Below are 19,084 nucleotides of genomic sequence, written 5' to 3' on the forward strand. Positions count from 1 at the left end.
GGTATAGAGAGGAAGGGCACACAGGTGGTTAACTCCGCTTTTTGGATTTCGGGACTTATCAACATACGATGTTACGATGTTGTTTTTCAAGAGAGCACTTGAACACAAAGTTCATGAAATGGTTCATAGTTTCAGGCAACTTTTCGTAGACATATTTGTAATCCTGTTTGTTCACAGAAGGAACTAAGATTCCGAAGACTTCGGATGAGGCGTCTTCCGCGTTTTTCTGCTATAGCTTTCGTGCTCATTTTATCGCTTAGTTGTTAGTGCACAGCAGAAGACCCTATGGATGATAAGAAGCAATGTGAGGGATATTCCGAGAATGGGTAATATACAACCCAGTTCGATGATCCTTGCTCCTGTCCACGCGGTAAGAGGAGGTCATACGGGGGCAAAATGTAGGTTGGGGAGGTACTCAGTGGCGATCTTATTTCTCGACGCTCTAACTTACTTTATTCTCTTACCAAGTTTAGTTTACATTCATAGATCCTCTAAGACTAATGTTTAGGTACTAGCGATCCGAGTGATTTAGTTATTTACTTCGAGAAATAAGGGCGCCACTGAGTGACCGCCTCCAACTACATTTTACCCTCACACTAACACCAGAATAAATTCACATAATGTGTGTCCTGAAATAAATAACCATAGTGATTATGAAAAATGAGCTTCTTCATGGCACAAGCCATTAAGCGGTCACAGACGGCTACAGGTTCCTCTGGCGGTTGCGTCACGGCTCATCACGATAGAGCGCGACGCCCCGAAAAGGTAAGAATAGCTTATGGAGTTGTGCACTGCGACGAGAATCTGGAAATCTTACGCATATCATCATTTCATCCTCATCTGTCCAGATATTTCGTAACATGCAGATTTTTTGCGCTCCGGCGTATCGTTTACTGCATACGAAGCAGAGGATTTTATTTGCTTTTATTGGTTTTGGACTCCTTCTGTAACGGATAGCCGCACGCAAAGAATTCCAAGACCTAGTTTTACTTGTTCGTCTTCAGGACGTAACTAGAGATCAATTTCCTCAAGATTTGAATAGTACTTTCTTTTTTTTTGCTTTGTGGTCAATGAAATTGCACAACTCCGCGCTTCTTGAATGATGCCATTGAACGACATACTTTCATCTGCAAAAAAAAGGTGCAGAAATATAGACACACTGAGTTGTAATTTGTAATTTAACTTATTTGCGGGTCACTATTTAGGGAGATCCTCGAGAGTCTATGCAGAAAGTTCTCTTTGAAAGTGGTGATTTCAGCATCAATGCCTAGCTTCACTGGTCACGCAGGAACTAACAAGAAGCGCTGGTTATTTGCATCAAACAGAAGACAACAATGCAACAAAAGGATCGTACTTCTGGTGATATGGTCAGGTCAAAAGGACCTGAAATCTAGTGCAGTTGCACAAACGACAGCGCGGTGAAATCAGTGTGGCTTGTCGTGGGGACCATCATTGGCTCCACTCATCACTGCGATCCTTGTGAGGATAACGACGGCTCCATCCCTCGATCGCAGCTGCTAATTGCAGCAGGGCTCAGGTAGTTTTGATGCAACTATACTTGCGGACTTTTGCTTCGGGCCATACAATGTTGTTTAAAGGCATCACCCCACGAATCTGAGGTGGTACGAAGTTCAGGTGGAGTATTCGTATAAGGGATAGTAGATTATGGAGAGGAGGGTGGTTCCGTCCATTTCTTCCTAATTGCCGTAAAAAAGCGGCCTGGAAGATGCTGCGTTTGCACAAGGCTGGCGCGCTCTAATCGAACTTCTCGTAGAAAATAGCGCGCCGGAACGCCCGAAGACGTATCTTCCGAGCCGTTTTTACGGCAATTAGAAAGAAATGGACGGAGTCACCCCTCTCTCCTTAATCTACGATCCCGTATACGAATACACCACCTGAAATCCGTACCACCTTAGATTCGTGGGGTGATGCCTTTAAGGGCAGCATACCTCGAATCTCACCTGAGTTCCTCAGAGGAAAGTATAGAGATGAGATTGCAGATTACCGGATCAAGGGTGATCCAGCTCATCTCTTCCTGATTTCAAAAAAACGGCGTGAAAGACGTCATATCCTACGACAATTTCAGTTACAACCTCTTCTGCGCGCGCCGCATCCGCGAGCTAGCGGCCGAGGATTCGTGGAGTCTCTTCACCTCAGCCGCGTCGAGTAAGGCTTCAATAGAATAGGCTGCTGAGGTGACCGGAGCGTGTACATAAAAGAGTCAACGTATCTCGTAGGATTTTTAACGTATCTCGTAGGAACCAAAGCGGTTCGCACGCCGTTTTTTTTACGACGATTAGGGAGACATGAGCGGAACCAGCCTGGATCCCACAATCTACAACCTCATTTCTAGCTTTACCTTGGGAGAACCATACTTCGTTAGATTCATGCTATGCCGCGTTTAGACTATCGTCCTCCTCCTCCTCCTTCCTAGCGTTTGTCCCGCGTTGTTGCAGGGTCCGCCTTTCTGCTTCTTGTCTTCCATTTGGTTCTATCCATTGCATCAGCCGTACACAAACGCGCATCTATCATATCCAGTTTCACACGGTCTAATCAGCGAATCTTTGGCCTCTCACGCGGCCTCACTCCTGGAACGTCGAGCTTCTGAGCGGTTTTGGCAACAGAATCTTCCTCACGCCGCAAGACGTGACCAAACCATCTCAGTCGCGCCTCCTTCATCTTCTCAGTTATCGGGACGACGCCGAAGATGGAGCGTACAGTGTCGTTAGATACTTTCTCTTTTAGCGTTACACCTATCGTCCACCTCAATATCCGCATCTCCATAGCGTGCAACACTCTTTCCAAGGCTTTCGTTGTCGGCCAGCACTCCCATCTTCTTAAAATGTCGCCGACCCGTCTGTGTTTGGGTTTCGATGTGTATTCCGTTGAGTCGCGAAGACGGGACATTTTTCTGAGTCGGAAACTTGTAAAGACATCTTTTAAGCGTGCTTTGGATGTTAATCAAGTTCTTGAGCAGCACTGCTTGTCCGAGTCTTTGCTGTTTGTAGCAGAACAATGCAGGAACTAGCATCTTCACAGATCGAAGATCGTCCATCAGTTGGCACGCAGATTCCCCTGGCGGGTGCGAAGGCTGCTCTAGTTCATTTTATCAATCCTTCACTTCAGCGTTTTCCATGTTTACACAACATCCGAGGTACGTGTACGATCAAGTCTCCATTATGTGGAGCCTCCAAATTTCAGACCTCCTTCCTAGCAGCACACGTTCTTCAGAAGAAATAGTTCAAACATAATCATGGCAATCTAGCTCTCTTTAGCCTGAGTCTGTATTCTTTCAAGAAGAAAACAATCCGAAGCTTAAGATGACAGAGGAAGCAATGAAGGGAAGTGGGTTTATGTGCGGCGGCTTGGTGTTGAGAAGATAAAGAACAGCAACATTGATCCAGAAATTCCTCGATGTCGGCGAGATCTTTTAAGAACGGCCAAAAGGGAGTCGGGGAGAGGAGGGAAGGGGGGGGGGGGGGGGCAAAAAGTGGTCGTAATGGCTACCTTAGCAGGTTTCTTGAAGTCTGAGCCACTAAACAGGGTTGGTTGATTTAGGCTGCCCGCGCGCCTATGAACTCTGCGGTCAGCCTTAGCAATTACATTAGCTAGCGTAGTTGGGTCATGAAGCGCGGTGCAGTCGCGTAAGCGGCTGCGCTCGGAGCGACGCGGTTGAACGTATGGATTAGGATCGAGTGGGGACTTCTGCTACCACTATCCATCGCTGCATTTCATAATGGGCTCACGTTGATTCCGACCGCCATCAAAATCGCGCCACTTCGAGCGCAAGCGCTTACGTAACTACACCGTGCTTCAAGTCGTTTCGGCCCAACTATTCTATGCACCAACTGTGGAAATCCAGAGAATCACGAGGCAAACGAACGAGAACTGTGAAATTGTACCCTTTAAATTCGAATGCTACAAACGTCAGTGTAAGGTGATAAACGTAATACTAGAACAACCAACCCTGTTTAGTGGCTTAGACCTAAAGAAGTCTGCTTAGTTAGCCATTACGAACACTTGTGGCGGCGCTCTCTCCCTCCTCTCTTAACTCTCTTTCCGCCGCTCTTAAAAAACCTCACTGGTTTTCAAGAGTTTCTGGATGATTGTTGATATTCTGTCTTCTCAACAGCAAGGGGCCGCGCATAAACCTACTTTTCTTCATTACTCCCATGTGACACCCACGACCGATACTACAAAAAATAAGAAGAGACGAAAATATTACGAGAGGAAACTCTGTGGGTTTCGATCTACGGGGTAAACCGCTAGTCGTCTTGTGGAAAGCCTTCGGATTCATAGTTGCTTCAGACTTGTGGTGCGGGGTGGCCTGCTACGTTATCAGTTTTACCACATATGGTAAGTACTAGCCATCGTAGACAGCGTGAAATTATCCAGTACGAGTAGATGGGTGAAGGAACCACCTCACTGGGTTTAGGAAGGTTGGAGTACTAGCTCCCTCAACACTTATACGTAATTTGTCATTTTTACTGAACTGTAACTGTGTCGTATTGAAGAGGAATTTCAAATGAACCAGTATGACCATTTTATGGTTTCAATAAAGCCAATATCATTGTCATTGTCAAGTAAAACCCATTTAACTGTCTCGTGTTTGCTCGAGAATGAATTACTGAGTGCAGTGATGAATCTAACTTCTTCATTAGCCAACTACTCATCAAACTGTTAACAAATATTCGAAAATTTCTATGCATATGTCTGAACGGTTTCGTCTAGGAACTAGAAGAATCTCAACTTCTCATTGCATTTTCTAAAAAAAAGAACTTATTAGTGGAAAAGATAGAAAATTACGTGATTAATTCTGCATGTGTAAACAGCACTTACTTTGTGTGCACGTATAGCATGTGAAAACATTTTTTCGAAGTTACGGTACTGCAAATGTACACAAATAATGGACAATGGTGTATAGTCGGACAATATGAACAAACAAGATAGGGTTATCAGGTAGGATATTTTCTTACTCTTATACTAATTTGACTTCAGAATGTCAAACACTTAACGTCGAGCTAACAATGTGAGTTCTTTACTCTCTATAGAGCTCTAATTAATTATTTGTATCCAGAAATGACCTTCAGATTTCAGTGTAAACAGAAATAGGTCGGATACTGACGGCACAGACATATACAAATGATATACAGTCGGCGTAAAACGTGTTGTAGCATGAGGGTGCGACGCGGTCTCGATGAGAGCGTGCACACAACTTCCTCTACAGTGTGTGGAAAATTTCCGGACCTGTTTTCATTTCATTTTTTTGTACTTCTTTACTATTTTTCTTTGTGAAATAGGGTGTGAATGACCTCAGGTAGTCTTAGAAAAGTTGTATTCCCTTAGTTTCAGCGTGTTTTTTTTTGCTCATACGATGCCTCTAACATCCTAGTTTGTAGAGATTCAGCTTGTCCCTTTTTTGTGTGATTGTGCATATTAACGTTATTATTCATATTAATGAAGATAACATGCATATTAACGTTTGTTGTAGTCGGAATCACAGCCAAATCCTAAAGTGCTTCCTTAAAAAGGGGAACTAAACACAGTTACACAGCAAATGGGACATAAATCCAATTCTTGCGAATTGGTCTCTGAGGAAATCTCCTGGAATCAGGAGGAACTTCTGAACTAAGAAATAACAGTTTCCCACATGTTACGACTACGAAGGATGAAATCGTGCAAAGTCACACAAAAATGGGACTGGAAGAAGTAACAAAACCTTACTAACTCTCAGAGATCTCAGAGCTGTTATAACAGCGAAACAAACGATAGAACTAAGGGAAAAAGACTTCTCTATGACTATTTAGTCCTAGACATGCAACACTAAACGAAAAACAATGGAAGACCATAAATATCAAAAAGAAAGAAGCTCCTGACAGTTTTTTTCGCATACTGTAGATCGAGCTCAGTGAACGTCTTTACGATGGACGTGTCGTGTCGCCATCTTACAACTCGTTTTACGCTAATTGTAGATATATGCTAAAGCAATATATGAAGCAGTGGTAATTTGTGAGCATTATACTAATGTCGCACAGATTGGTCATTTTAAAGCGAAAACAACAATTGTATAAACAAGAAGCCAGCTATAGTCGGGTCAAAACGACATTAAGCGTGTACGCAATTGCGTACGCGACTTCTCTTGAGGCGCTTCGGTGGAGGGCAGCCGCTGGAAACTTGGTGAAACCCCTGCTGGCACCACCCATCGCTGTAGTTTGCGACGGTCCCAACTCAGTTCCAATTGCTGCCCCCACCACACCGTTCCGAGCGCGTACGCAAATGCACCGCAACTACGCTCGTGATTCATGTCGCTTTGACCCGACTATACCAGCTGAGTAACGTCATTCACAATTAAGAACAAGGAACTGTTACTCAATATCGTAGTGTGATCACCATATCACCTTCAACTGAAGCCGCCCATTACAGCTTGGTAGACGTTTGAAACGTCATCTTCAGAATAGTTAAGTGGCACTGGCACTGAGACCCCGGAAGGCACTATGCTGCTTAGGTCAGTTCCTGAAAGAGAGGTATATCATAGAATCTTCGAAACCATATGCTTCTTTCCAGTCTTCCATAATGTAATCTCTCTCGGAATTTGAATATTTGCAGCCCGTACTTTTCCAGAGAATATCAGTAGTAACTGGGACGATTTGAATCTTTACTATTTTAGCAGTCGTAGAACCGGCTCTCTATACTTTAACATAAGGTGAATGAGGCCCGCATGGTATGATGCTAAAGGAACAGTATTGACGCTGCTGGGCAACCAAAAAAGAATAGCCTATTTTTCCCCCCATAATTTTTACGGGACAAGTAATGTCATGCTCAAATGTCACTTAAAATAAGGTTACAGTATTTTTTTTTTGCATCTCATTGCGTGGAGTGTGTAGGGTATGATCAGTTATGAGCAAAGACTCCTTAGAAGGAGTTGGAATGTTGTCCGATGCTCCGGAAACTACGGAATAAAAAGATTTTTTCTGCTTGAAGTAAGATGCTTGTGAAGAAGGGAGAACGTAAATGTTGGTAATTTGGAAAGAGGAAACCTGAGATTCTCTAATGCATATAAAATACCGTTGTATCCTACGGCAACGATCCTCTTGAATACATTCGTTGTGAACACGGAAAGTCCTGCTGTGTTCTGCCTGAAGCAAACATAATACGGTTGTTCGAGTCGCAACTTTTGGGAAAAAGTGTCTCCTACTTCCTTTCTATCGAATCGAAAAAGAACTTCCACACCACCTGCTCTTTTTTTTCTGAACTTATCAAGTGTGTCTTATAGGGAACACTTACTGTGCTGAGAAGAACACTAAACAGTTCGCATTTCCTGGACTCATGTAATTGATTTGACCGATCGCTCTAAAAATATTAATTATCATCCGGTGAACTCAAAGTAGAATAGTGCAAAGATCATAAGATTGCGGAGATCATAATGGATGACCGTCGCAGCCTCGTTTGTGAGTTGAATATAATACGAAGTAACAGGAAGATACTGAGATTTGGGGGCCTATTGGGCGTTCTATGCTTTCTGATGACGACTGGTTACTGCTAATTACATGCTAGAAATCCCTTGTATTTTATTAGAAAACGGTGACGAAAAAAAAGGAATTTACGTTTTATTTATCTAAGGATATAGTAGGTGCGATGATCCTATGTTGATTCCAACCTCCACCTCCACCGCGCCGCTTCGAGTGCAGCCGCTTACGCAACTGTACCGTGCTCATGCCGTATTAACCTTACCATATATTTTGTTGTTCAGTCTTCTCTTGAAGAAAAAGTTACGGAAAGAAGATTTACGATGAGATCGGTGCTTTCGCGAGAGATAAGCCCTTCACACTTAGCCCACACTGTATTCATTGCGGCTGTTATCGTGATTAATCCCATACTACCACATTACAGTCCGCTCTCACGTGTGTTTCATGAGATACAGTCAAGGCAGTAAATTAATTATTGGTTCGATGACACCGAAATAGCGGTTTCATCATAACCTATTACCGCTATTACCGTTCACTGATTTACTGGTAAAATAGTCGTCTCAAAAGAATATGAAGTTCATTGCTGTTGCGTAAGCGAGTCGAGGAGGAACCATCGAGAACTGTAGCGATGAGAAGTGCTAGCAAAAGTTGACCCTCGATCCTAACCGCTACGCTCCTCCGTACCGATTCGAGCACAGCTACTTAAACACCTGTATCGTGCTTCGTGTTGTTTTGACCCTACTATGAGCAAAAACGTCGGGGATTTTAAGTCTTCTATTGTTTGTTTTAATTTTTCCTTCTTTTTCGCAGTGAAGAGATATCAGAAGTCGAAATCCCACAATACACATAACACTGAAAGGTCCCTTTTGTTTAGTCTGTACAAGGCTTTTCTTAACAACCTTTTAAATGTTTCGCTGTAACACGTCTATGTTCAGAAATGCACTCTGTTCTGTTAAGTGCTGGTATTTTAGGAATATCCAGGCTCAAGCAATCAAATGCTTAGTACTTAAATATCATATTAGACATATAGACTTACACATTTTCTTCGTCTAGAAAAAATGAGTGCTCCTAATTTTATGAAAGCTTTGCCTCAAGATTTTGAAACGGTAGCGACGCGATATAGAATTACTTTGATTCTTTGGGATTCATCGACACAGTTCTGGACTTATTCAGAGATGAGAAATGCGTCCCGGAAAGTTTGAGATTCACAACTTTTGAGTCAGGTTTGTAAGAAAGCTATAACTAACTCGTCAGTTCCTTCCGGATCAAAGCCGAAATATGGTGACTGTGAAGAGCACGCTCGCTCGAATGCGTCGCTGCTGCTGACCGTAGCTTTTACAGCTCTTGAAGGATCGAACTCTTGAAATGTATATCCATAAAAAGTTGCACCAGCGTTGAATTGGAATGGAGACTCTTCAAACAATTTGTCTGCCACCTTGTTTATGAACGTTTGTTCCTAAAATTAAAGTATTTATTGGTTTTCTCTATAAAACTCAATTTGGAGTCATGATTATATTGTTCCAAAAATGATGACAGCAATGAAGAAGTTTTGTAATGCGTAAGACCTTTTTTATCAGAGATGTTTTATCCTAAAAAAGAGAATTGTGGGCCCAGATCTCTGTTATTGATTTCAATATGTTCGAAGTAATATCAAAGCTACGATAATTCTGGTGTATTTGTTACCAATGAGTTTCATTTGAAGACACAAGTAGCTTGGGTGATTGTAAATTAGGCTGTTTGCAGAGTAACCTTAAGAGACTTCACCATCATTACCCTCACCTTCAGAGCTGATCCACTATTTGTTGCATATTTCGCTGGTCAGATTCATGATCGTACTGCATGTCAACATCGGGTATACTCTCCAAAGTAATAACTCTTCCGCGAACTCATACTTCGAACATAAGTCACGTAGTTAAGTTACTTCGAAGCTGTTTAGCCCAGTGGAGACAAATCGTCTCGCTGAAGTCAGTCCATTGAATCAGGCCGACTAGGACACTCAGCGATCATTTGGATCAATTCTGGCCGAGCTTATATTTGGGTCAAAATAATTCAAATCTTGGTAATCTAGCGTTGGCAGTTCCGTTCGAAGCGGCACGGTTGAGCGAACGGGATCGAGTTCGAGTTTTCGCTGGCTTCACTTGGACTGCAGCGATAAGTTCAGCTAGCGAGGGTCCCACCTCGATCTTAGTCACTCGTCACTTCGTGCTGCTTACGCAACTGCCACGAGTTTAAGGTAGTTTTGATTCGACTATATGTGCGGAGGAACCGTAAGCAGAATAAGTTCCCCCGAAATAATTTACTTTTTTCGTCTCGTACCAAACAGATGTCGCTCTCCGATGTGGTGTAATTTTGGGAAAGCGTCAATTCTTTTAGTCGTGATAATAAGTCAAGTGATATGTGGCAAGTAGGGGTTACAGTGCAGTCCTTCTTCTGAGGCGTCCCAAAGAGAATCCGCAAACAGCTGTTGCGTGGAATCTGTGCTTGCTGCGGAATTTCTTCCTACATCCTACGTCATATCTCAATGGCGGCGCACGCAGTTGATTGATGGAGGATGCTAAGATGTGCCAGGATTTTGAAATTTGCCGTCGATACGACTACGAGGACTCGTTTATCTGCCCACATTGAGCTGATGATGATGCATACTTTGTTTGAAATTACGTAATTCATCCCACTATTTCATTTCGTCATCATTTCTGATGCAATCTAACGATTCCTTCCTCAAAAACCAGTTAATGAAGTTTGTTGAAACACATTGAACCTGGGGATAGTAGGTGTCATCTTTGCCGAGATTGCCGAAGTCACCAATAAATATGCAGGTAATTGCACCCGATGAGGATTCTGAAAAATTCATAGTTAGTTATAGCTAACTAAATTAAGTTATTCACAGTTAAAAATCATAGTTAGGATGAAAAAATGTTGTAGAATGTTCTTCTTGGTCTTTTTTGTCCCCGAAGAGCTCACTGTCCCCTGAACACTTGAATGCGAAAGCCTTTAAATACTGTTATTTCGACCATTCACAGTTTTACATATTTGGCATCCGTGTGGTTCATTTATAATGCGCACTTAGGTTTCTCAATAATAATAAAATTGTCGAATTTTCTCAGTGCATTATTTATCAAATCAATCGTAGAGTGGATGGTATCAATAAAATTCTATCACAACGGACGATTAATAGAAAAGAATATCAGCCACCTGTAGGAGACGTTCACTTGAATAGTTACTTTCCATTTCATTAACAGTCTTGTAAAATGTTTTGTAGATGTCGTTTACTAGCTCCGAAATTCTATAAATCAAGAAGAATTCCCCGCCAACTTACCTGTCTACGATAACCTGCAGAGCGTAGTAAAACCCATCCTAAGACTATTCCTTTCAGGTCTATAACAAGCTACTGAACCATGTGGATCTTTTTTTATGTACTCCATATCTCCACAGTGGATAGAATGGCCTTTCTTCCTTACTGTGAAAAAAGCTGAATGAGAAGAAGAAAGTATAACTGAATCTTTCATCACGTTCCCCTTCCTGTTTCGAGCTAATACAGATGTACTAGGTTGTACAGGCTTATTTCGCAGGCTGGTTAAAAACACTATGTTTCCCTAAAGGATGCGCTGTTTCGATAATTTCATTCCGCATCAGTGACAGCCTAAACGATGAAGAGTTGAATTTTATATATATATATATATATATATATATATATATATATTGATTAAGGTTGATTGATTTCGATCATGCAGCAAAAAAGCATACACTTAGGAAATGATCTTAACTAAGACAGATCTATCTACCTGTTGAGTAAGAAGTAGAAACAAGTGACTGAGTTATTTCGCTGCTCATCTGAGGTTTACTTCTTTCCACGACAGTGGTGGTAAAGTCGGAAGTAGTGGCGAAAGTCGATATAGAAGATTGTTCCACAGATGCTGTGGATGCGCCTTCAGTCGATGAGGTGGACAAGCTTGCGGGGGCGGTATGCATGGTAGAGGTTCCCATTCCTTGAGAGGTGGTTGTGGAAATGGGCTCAGTGCGGCTGGAGGTAGAGGGAAGAAGAGTTGATGTAGAAGACTGTCCCCCAGAGGATGTGGATGCGCCCTCAGTCGACGAGGTGGACAAGCTTGCGGGGGTGGTAGAGGTTCCAATTCCTTGAGAGGTGGTTGTGGAAATGGGCTCAGTGTGAGCGGAAGTAGAAGACTGTTGCCCAGAGGATGTGGATGTGCCCTCAGTCGAGGAGGTGGACAAGCTTGCGGGGGCGAGGTTCCACCGAGGGGGTAATGGGCTCAGTGTGATGGAGGTAGAGGGAAGAGGAGTTGATGTAGAAGACTGTTCCCCAGAGGATGTGGATGCGCCCTCAGTCGACGAGGTGGACAAGCTTGCGGGGGCGGTAGAGGTTCCCATTCCTTCAGAGGTGGTTGTGAAAATGGGTTCAGTGTGAGTGGAAGTAGAGGAAAGAGGAGTTGATGTAGAAGACTGTTCCCCAGAGGATGTGGATGCGCCCTCAGTCGACGAGGTGGACAAGCTTGCGGAGGTGGTAGAGGTTCCCATTCCTTGAGAGGTGGTTGTGGAAATGGGCTCAGTGTGATAGGGAGTAGAGGAAAGAGGAGTTGATGTAGAAGACTGTTCCCCAGAGGATGTGGATGCGCCCTCAGTCGACGAGGTGGACAAGCTTGCGGGGGTGGTAGAGGTTCCCATTCCTTCAGAGGTGGTTGTGAAAATGGGTTCAGTGTGAGTGGAAGTAGAGGAAAGAGGAGTTGATGTAGAAGACTGTTGCCCAGAGGATGTGGATGCGCCCTCAGTCGAGGAGGTGGACAAGCTTGCGGGGGCGGTAGAGGTTCCCATTCCTTGAGAGGTGGTTGTGAAAATGGGGTGGGGGTAGAGGAAAGAGGAGTTGATGTAGAAGACTGTTCCCCAGAGGATGTGGATGCGCCCTCAGTCGACGAGGTGGACAAGCTTGCGGGGGCGGTAGAGGTTCCCATTCCTTCAGAGGTGGTTGTGAAAATGGGTTCAGTGTGAGTGGAAGTAGAGGAAAGAGTTGATGTAGAAGACTGTTGCCCAGAGGATGTGGATGCGCCCTCAGTCGACGAGGTGGACAAGCTTGCGGGGGCGGTAGAGGTTCCCATTCCTTCAGAGGTGGTTGTGAAAATGGGTTCAGTGTGATGGAAGTAGAGGAAAGAGGAGTTGATGTAGAAGACTGTTGCCCAGAGGATGTGGATGCGCCCTCAGTCGACGAGGTGGACAAGCTTGCGGGGGCGGTAGAGGTTCCCATTCCTTGAGAGGTGGTTGTGGAAATGGGCTCAGTGTGACTAGAGGTAGAGGAAAGAGGAGTTGATGTAGAAGACTGTTGCCCAGAGGATGTGGATGCGCCCTCAGTCGAGGAGGTGGACAAGCTTGCGGGGGCGGTATGCATGGTAGAGGCTCCCATTCTTTGAGAGGTGGTTGTGAAAATGGGTTCAGTGTGAGTGGAAGTAGAGGAAAGAGGAGTTGATGTAGAAGACTGTTGCCCAGAGGATGTGGATGCGCCCTCAGTCGAGGAGGTGGACAAGCTTGCGGGGGCGGTAGAGGTTCCCATTCCTTGAGAGGTGGTTGTGGAAATGGGTTCAGTGTGGCTGGAGGTAGAGGGAAGAGGAGTTGATGTAGAAGACTGTTCCCCAGAGGATGTGGATGCGCCCTCAGTCGAGGAGGTGGACAAGCTTGCGGGGGCGGTAGAGGTTCCCATTCCTTGAGAGGTGGTTGTGAAAATGGGCTCAGTGTGACTGGAGGTAGAGGGAAGAGGAGTTGATGTAGAAGACTGTTGCCCAGAGGATGTGGATGCGCCCTCAGTCGAGGAGGTGGACAAGCTTGCGGGGGTGAAAGAGGTTCCCATTCCTTGAGAGGTGGTTGTGGAAATGGGCTCAGTGTGACTAGAGGTAGAGGGAAGAGGAGTTGATGTAGAAGACTGTTGCCCAGAGGATGTGGATGCGCCCTCAGTCGAGGAGGTGGACAAGCTTGCGGGGGCGGTAGAGGTTCCCATTCCTTGAGAGGTGGTTGTGAAAATGGGTTCAGTGTGACTGGAAGTAGAGGAAAGAGGAGTTGATGTAGAAGACTGTTGCCCAGAGGATGTGGATGCGCCCTCAGTCGAGGAGGTGGACAAGCTTGCGGGGGCGGTAGAGGTTCCCATTCCTTCAGAGGTGGTTGTGGAAATGGGCTCAGTGTGACTAGAGGTAGAGGGAAGAGGAGTTGATGTAGAAGACTGTTCCCCAGAGGATGTGGATGCGCCCTCAGTCGAGGAGGTGGACAAGCTTGCGGGGTCGGTAGAGGTTCCCATTCCTTCAGAGGTGGTTGTGAAAATGGGCTCAGTGTGACTGGAGGTAGAGGAAAGAGGAGTTGATGTAGAAGACTGTTGCCCAGAGGATGTGGATGCGCCCTCAGTCGAGGAGGTGGACAAGCTTGCGGGGGGCGGTATGATGGAGGTTCCCATTCCTTGAGAGGTGGTTGTGAAAATGGGTTCAGTGTGAGTGGAAGTAGAGGAAAGAGGAGTTGATGTAGAAGACTGTTGCCCAGAGGATGTGGATGCGCCCTCAGTCGAGGAGGTGGACAAGCTTGCGGGGGCGGTAGAGGTTCCCATTCCTTCAGAGGTGGTTATGGAAATGGGTTCAGTGTGACTGGAAGTAGAGGGAAGAAGAGTTGATGTAGAAGACTGTTCCGCAGAGGCTGTGGATGCGCCCTCAGTCGAGGAGGTGGACAAGCTTGCGGGGGCGGTAGAGGTTCCCATTCCTTGAGAGGTGGTTGTGAAAATGGGTTCAGTGTGAGTGGAAGTAGAGGGAAGAAGAGTTGATGTAGAAGACTGTTGCCCAGAGGATGTGGATGCGCCCTCAGTCGAGGAGGTGGACAAGCTTGCGGGGGCGGTAGAGGTTCCCATTCCTTCAGAGGTGGTTGTGAAAATGGGTTCAGTGAAGAGGTAAGATGTAGAGGATGTTCCCAGTCGAAGGTGGACAAGCTTGGCGGTAGAGGTTATCCTTCAGAGTGGGTGAAAATGGGTTCAGTGTGAGCGGAAGTAGAAGACTGTTGCCCAGAGGATGTGGATGCGCCCTCAGTCGACGAGGTGGACAAGCTTGCGGGGGCGGTAGAGGTTCCCATTCCTTGAGAGGTGGTTGTGAAAATGGGTTCAGTGTGAGTGGAAGTAGAGGAAAGAGGAGTTGATGTAGAAGACTGTTGCCCAGAGGATGTGGATGCGCCCTCAGTCGAGGAGGTGGACAAGCTTGCGGGGGCGGTAGAGGTTCCCATTCCTTGAGAGGTGGTTGTGGAAAATGGGTTCAAGTGTGAGTGGAAGTAGAGGGAAGAGGAGTTGATGTAGAAGACTGTTGCCCAGAGGATGTGGATGCGCCCTCAGTCGACGAGGTGGACAAGCTTGCGGGGGCGGTAGAGGTTCCCATTCCTTGAGAGGTGGTTGTGAAAATGGGTTCAGTGTGAGTGGAAGTAGAGGAAAGAGGAGTTGATGTAGAAGACTGTTGCCCAGAGGATGTGGATGCGCCCTCAGTCGAGGAGGTGGACAAGCTTGCGGGGGCGGTAGAGGTTCCCATTCCTTCAGAGGTGGTTGTGAAAATGGGTTCAGTGTGAGAGGAAGTAAGAAGAGTTATGAGGACTGTTGCCCAGAGGATGTGGATGGGCCCGCAGTCGACGAGGTGGACAAGCTTGCGGGGGCGGTAGAGGTTCCCATTCCTTCAGAGGTGGTTGTGAAAATGGGCTCAGTGTGACTAGAGGTAGAGGGAAGAGGAGTTGATGTAGAAGACTGTTGCCCAGAGGATGTGGATGCGCCCTCAGTCGACGAGGTGGACAAGCTTGCGGGGGCGGTATGCATGGTAGAGGCTCCCATTCCTTGAGAGGTGGTTGTGGAAATGGGCTCAGTGTGACTAGAGGTAGAGGGAAGTAGAGGAAGAGGAGTTGATGTAGAAGACTGTTGCCCAGAGGATGTGGATGCGCCCTCAGTCGACGAGGTGGACAAGCTTGCGGGGGCGGTAGAGGTTCCCATTCCTTCAGAGGTGGTTGTGAAAATGGGTTCAGTGTGAGTGGAAGTAGAGGAAAGAGGAGTTGATGTAGAAGACTGTTGCCCAGAGGATGTGGATGCGCCCTCAGTCGAGGAGGTGGACAAGCTTGCGGGGGCGGTAGAGGTTCCCATTCCTTCAGAGGTGGTTGTGAAAATGGGTTCAGTGTGACTGGAAGTAGAGGGAAGAGGAGTTGATGTAGAAGACTGTTGCCCAGAGGATGTGGATGCGCCCTCAGTCGAGGAGGTGGACAAGCTTGCGGGGGCGGTAGAGGTTCCCATTCCTTGAGAGGTGGTTGTGAAAATGGGTTCAGTGTGAGTGGAAGTAGAGGAAAGAGGAGTTGATGTAGAAGACTGTTGCCCAGAGGATGTGGATGCGCCCTCAGTCGAGGAGGTGGACAAGCTTGCGGGGGGCGGTAGAGGTTCCCATTCCTTGAGAGGTGGTTGTGAAAATGGGTTCAGTGTGAGTGGAAGTAGAGGAAAGAGGAGTTGATGTAGAAGACTGTTGCCCAGAGGATGTGGATGCGCCCTCAGTCGAGGAGGTGGACAAGCTTGCGGGGGCGGTAGAGGTTCCCATTCCTTAGAGGTGGTTGTGAAAATGGGTTCAGTGTGACTGAGGTAGAGGGAAGACGAGTTGATGTAGAAGACTGTTGCCCAGAGGATGTGGATGCGCCCTCAGTCGAGGAGGTGGACAAGCTTGCGGGGGCGGTAGAGGTTCCCATTCCTTCAGAGGTGGTTGTGGAAATGGGTTCAGTGTGACTGGAGGTAGAGGGAAGAGGAGTTGATGTAGAAGACTGTTGCCCAGAGGATGTGGATGCGCCCTCAGTCGACGAGGTGGACAAGCTTGCGGGGGCGGTAGAGGTTCCCATTCCTTCAGAGGTGGTTGTGAAAATGGGTTCAGTGTGAAATAGCGGAAGATGTAGAAGACTGTTGCCCAGAGGATGTGGATGCGCCCTCAGTCGAGGAGGTGGACAAGCTTGCGGGGGCGGTAGAGGTTCCCATTCCTTGAGAGGTGGTTGTGAAAATGGGTTCAGTGTGAGTGGAGGTAGAGGGAAGAGGAGTTGATGTAGAAGACTGTTGCCCAGAGGATGTGGATGGGCCCGCAGTCGACGAGGTGGACAAGCTTGCGGGGGCGGTAGAGGTTCCCATTCCTTCAGAGGTGGTTGTGAAAATGGGCTCAGTGTGAGCGGAAAGTAGAAGACTGTTGCCCAGAGGATGTGGATGCGCCCTCAGTCGAGGAGGTGGACAAGCTTGCGGGGGCGGTAGAGGTTCCCATTCCTTCAGAGGTGGTTGTGAAAATGGGTTCAGTGTGAGCGGAAGTAGAGGAAAGAGGAGTTGATGTAGAAGACTGTTGCCCAGAGGATGTGGATGGGCCCGCAGTCGACGAGGTGGACAAGCTTGCGGGGGCGGTAGAGGTTCCCATTCCTTGGGAGGTGGTTGTGAAAATGGGTTCAGTGTGAGTGGAAGTAGAGGAAAGAGGAGTTGATGTAGAAGACTGTTGCCCAGAGGATGTGGATGCGCCCTCAGTCGACGAGGTGGACAAGCTTGCGGGGGCGGTAGAGGTTCCCATTTCTTCAGAGGTGGTTGTGGAAATGGGCTCAGTGTGACTGGAAGTAGAGGAAGAGGAGGAGTTGATGTAGAAGACTCCAGAGGATGTGGATGCGCCCTCAGTCGAGAGGTGGACAAGCTTGCGGGGGCAGGAGAGGTTCCCATTCCTTCAGAGGTGGTTGTGAAAATGGGTTCAGTGTGGGGGGAAGTAGAAGACTGTTGCCCAGAGGATGTGGATGCGCCCTCAGTCGAGGAGGTGGACAAGCTTGCGGGGGCGGCAGAGGTTCCCATTCCTTCAGAGGTGGTTGTGAAAATGGGTTCAGTGTGAGCGGAAGTAGAAGACTGTTGCCCAGAGGATGTGGATGCGCCCTCAGTCGAGGAGGTGGACAAGCTTGCGGGGGCGGTAGAGGTTCCCATTCCTTGAGAGGTGGTTGTGGAAATGGGCTCAGTGTGACTAGAGGTAGAGGGAAGAGGAGTTGATGTAGAAGACTGTTCCCCAGAGGATGTGGATGGGCCCGCAGTCGACGAGGTGGACAAGCTTGCGGGGGCGGTATGCATGGTAGAGGCTCCCATTCTTTGAGAGGTGGTTGTGGAAATGGGTTCAGTGTGGCTGGAGGTAGAGGGAAGAGGAGTTGATGTAGTAGAGTGTTCCGCAAAGGATGTGGATGCACCCTCAGTCGACGAGGTGGACAAGCTTGCGGGGGCGGTAGAGGTTCCCATTCCTTCAGAGGTGGTTGTGAAAATGGGTTCAGTGTGAGCGGAAGTAGAAGACTGTTGCCCAGAGGATGTGGATGCGCCCTCAGTCGAGGAGGTGGACAAGCTTGCGGGGGCGGTAGAGGTTCCCATTCCTTCAGAGGTGGTTGTGAAAATGGGTTCAGTGTGAGCGGAAGTAGAAGACTGTTGCCCAGAGGATGTGGATGCACCTTCAGTCGACGAGGACAAGCTTGCGGAGGCGGTAGAGGTTCCCATTCCTTCAGTGGTGGTTGTGAAAATGGGTTCAGTGTGGCTGGAGGTAGAGGGAAGAGGAGTTGATGTAGTAGAGTGTTCCGCAAAGGATGTGGATGCACCCTCAGTCGACGAGGTGGACAAGCTTGCGGGGGCGGTAGAGGTTCCCATTCCTTCAGAGGTGGTTGTGAAAATGGGTTCAGTGTGAGCGGAAGTAGAAGACTGTTGCCCAGAGGGTGTGGATGCGCCCTCAGTCGAGGAGGTGGACAAGCTTGCGGGGGCGGCAGAGGTTCCCATTCCTTCAGAGGTGGTTGTGAAAATGGGTTCAGTGTGATGAAGTAGAGGAAAGAGGAGTTGATGTAGAAGACTGTTGCCCAGAGGATGTGGATGCGCCCTCAGTCGAGGAGGTGGACAAGCTTGCGGGGGCGGTAGAGGTTCCCATTCCTTCAGAGGTGGTTGTGAAAATGGGTTCAGTGTGAGCGGAAGTAGAAGACTGTTGCCCAGAGGATGTGGATGCGCCCTCAGTCGAGGAGGTGGACAAGCTTGCGGGGGCGGTAGAGGTTCCCATTCCTTCAGAGGTGGTTGTGAAAATGGGTTCAGTGTGGCTGGAGGTAGAGGGAAGAGGAGTTGATGTAGAAGACTGTTCCCCAGAGGATGTGGATGCGCCCTCATGAGAGGTGGACAAGCTTGCGGGGGCGGTAGAGGTTCCCATTCCTTCAGAGGTGGTTGTGAAAATGGGTTCAGTGTGAGCGGAGTAGAAGACTGTTGCCCAGAGGATGTGGATGCGCCCTCAGTCGAGGAGGTGGACAAGCTTGCGGGGGCGGTAGAGGTTCCCATTCCTTGAGAGGTGGTTGTGAAAATGGGTTCAGTGTGATAGAGGTAGAAGTTAGAAGACTGTTGCCCAGAGGATGTGGATGCGCCCTCAGTCGAGGAGGTGGACAAGCTTGCGGGGGCGGTAGAGGTTCCCATTCCTTGAGAGGTGGTTGTGAAAATGGGTTCAGTGTGAGAGGTAGAGGAAGAAGTTGATGTAGAAGACTGTTGCCCAGAGGATGTGGATGCGCCCTCAGTCGAGGAGGTGGACAAGCTTGCGGGGGCGGTAGAGGTTCCCATTCCTTCA

General features: G+C 47.3%; 4 protein-coding genes across 6 annotated transcripts; all 4 read right to left on the minus strand.

Annotated features, from left to right (window-relative positions):
• Window positions 1–2,553: 2,553 nt before the first annotated feature.
• Window positions 2,554–2,907, minus strand: RB195_013245 (uncharacterized protein; the record flags this gene model as incomplete). Its single annotated transcript, XM_064202965.1, has 1 exon — window positions 2,554–2,907. The coding sequence occupies one exon, from the start codon at window positions 2,905–2,907 to the stop codon at window positions 2,554–2,556; it is 354 nt and encodes a 117-aa protein (XP_064058846.1).
• A 3,493-nt stretch (window positions 2,908–6,400) lies between these two features.
• Window positions 6,401–11,450, minus strand: RB195_013246 (uncharacterized protein; the record flags this gene model as incomplete). Of its 2 annotated transcripts, none has more annotated exons than XM_064202967.1 (6): window positions 6,401–6,513; window positions 7,066–7,136; window positions 7,285–7,350; window positions 8,714–8,922; window positions 10,225–10,304; window positions 11,249–11,450. In XM_064202967.1, the coding sequence occupies 6 exons, from the start codon at window positions 11,448–11,450 to the stop codon at window positions 6,401–6,403; spliced, it is 741 nt and encodes a 246-aa protein (XP_064058847.1). The 2 variants fall into 2 exon arrangements, with proteins under 2 accessions (XP_064058847.1, XP_064058848.1); XM_064202966.1 differs by having other exon boundaries at window positions 11,249–11,435.
• A 284-nt stretch (window positions 11,451–11,734) lies between these two features.
• Window positions 11,735–12,574, minus strand: RB195_013247 (uncharacterized protein; the record flags this gene model as incomplete). The annotated part of the gene is made up of 1 exon (XM_064202968.1): window positions 11,735–12,574. The coding sequence occupies one exon, from the start codon at window positions 12,572–12,574 to the stop codon at window positions 11,735–11,737; it is 840 nt and encodes a 279-aa protein (XP_064058849.1).
• Window positions 12,575–12,602: 28 nt separating this feature from the next.
• On the minus strand, window positions 12,603–19,077 carry RB195_013248 (uncharacterized protein; the record flags this gene model as incomplete). Of its 2 annotated transcripts, XM_064202970.1 has the most annotated exons (5): window positions 12,603–14,060; window positions 15,189–15,906; window positions 16,448–17,081; window positions 17,159–18,028; window positions 18,090–18,936. In XM_064202970.1, 5 exons carry the CDS (start codon window positions 18,934–18,936, stop codon window positions 12,603–12,605), a joined length of 4,527 nt encoding a protein of 1,508 aa, XP_064058851.1. The 2 variants fall into 2 exon arrangements, with proteins under 2 accessions (XP_064058851.1, XP_064058850.1); XM_064202969.1 differs by having other exon boundaries at window positions 16,448–19,077.
• Between the last annotated feature and the right edge of the window lie 7 nt (window positions 19,078–19,084).

The sequence above is a fragment of the Necator americanus genome, chromosome V (genome assembly GCF_031761385.1).
Source record: "Necator americanus strain Aroian chromosome V, whole genome shotgun sequence".
Classification (NCBI taxonomy): Eukaryota; Metazoa; Nematoda; class Chromadorea; order Rhabditida; family Ancylostomatidae; genus Necator; species Necator americanus.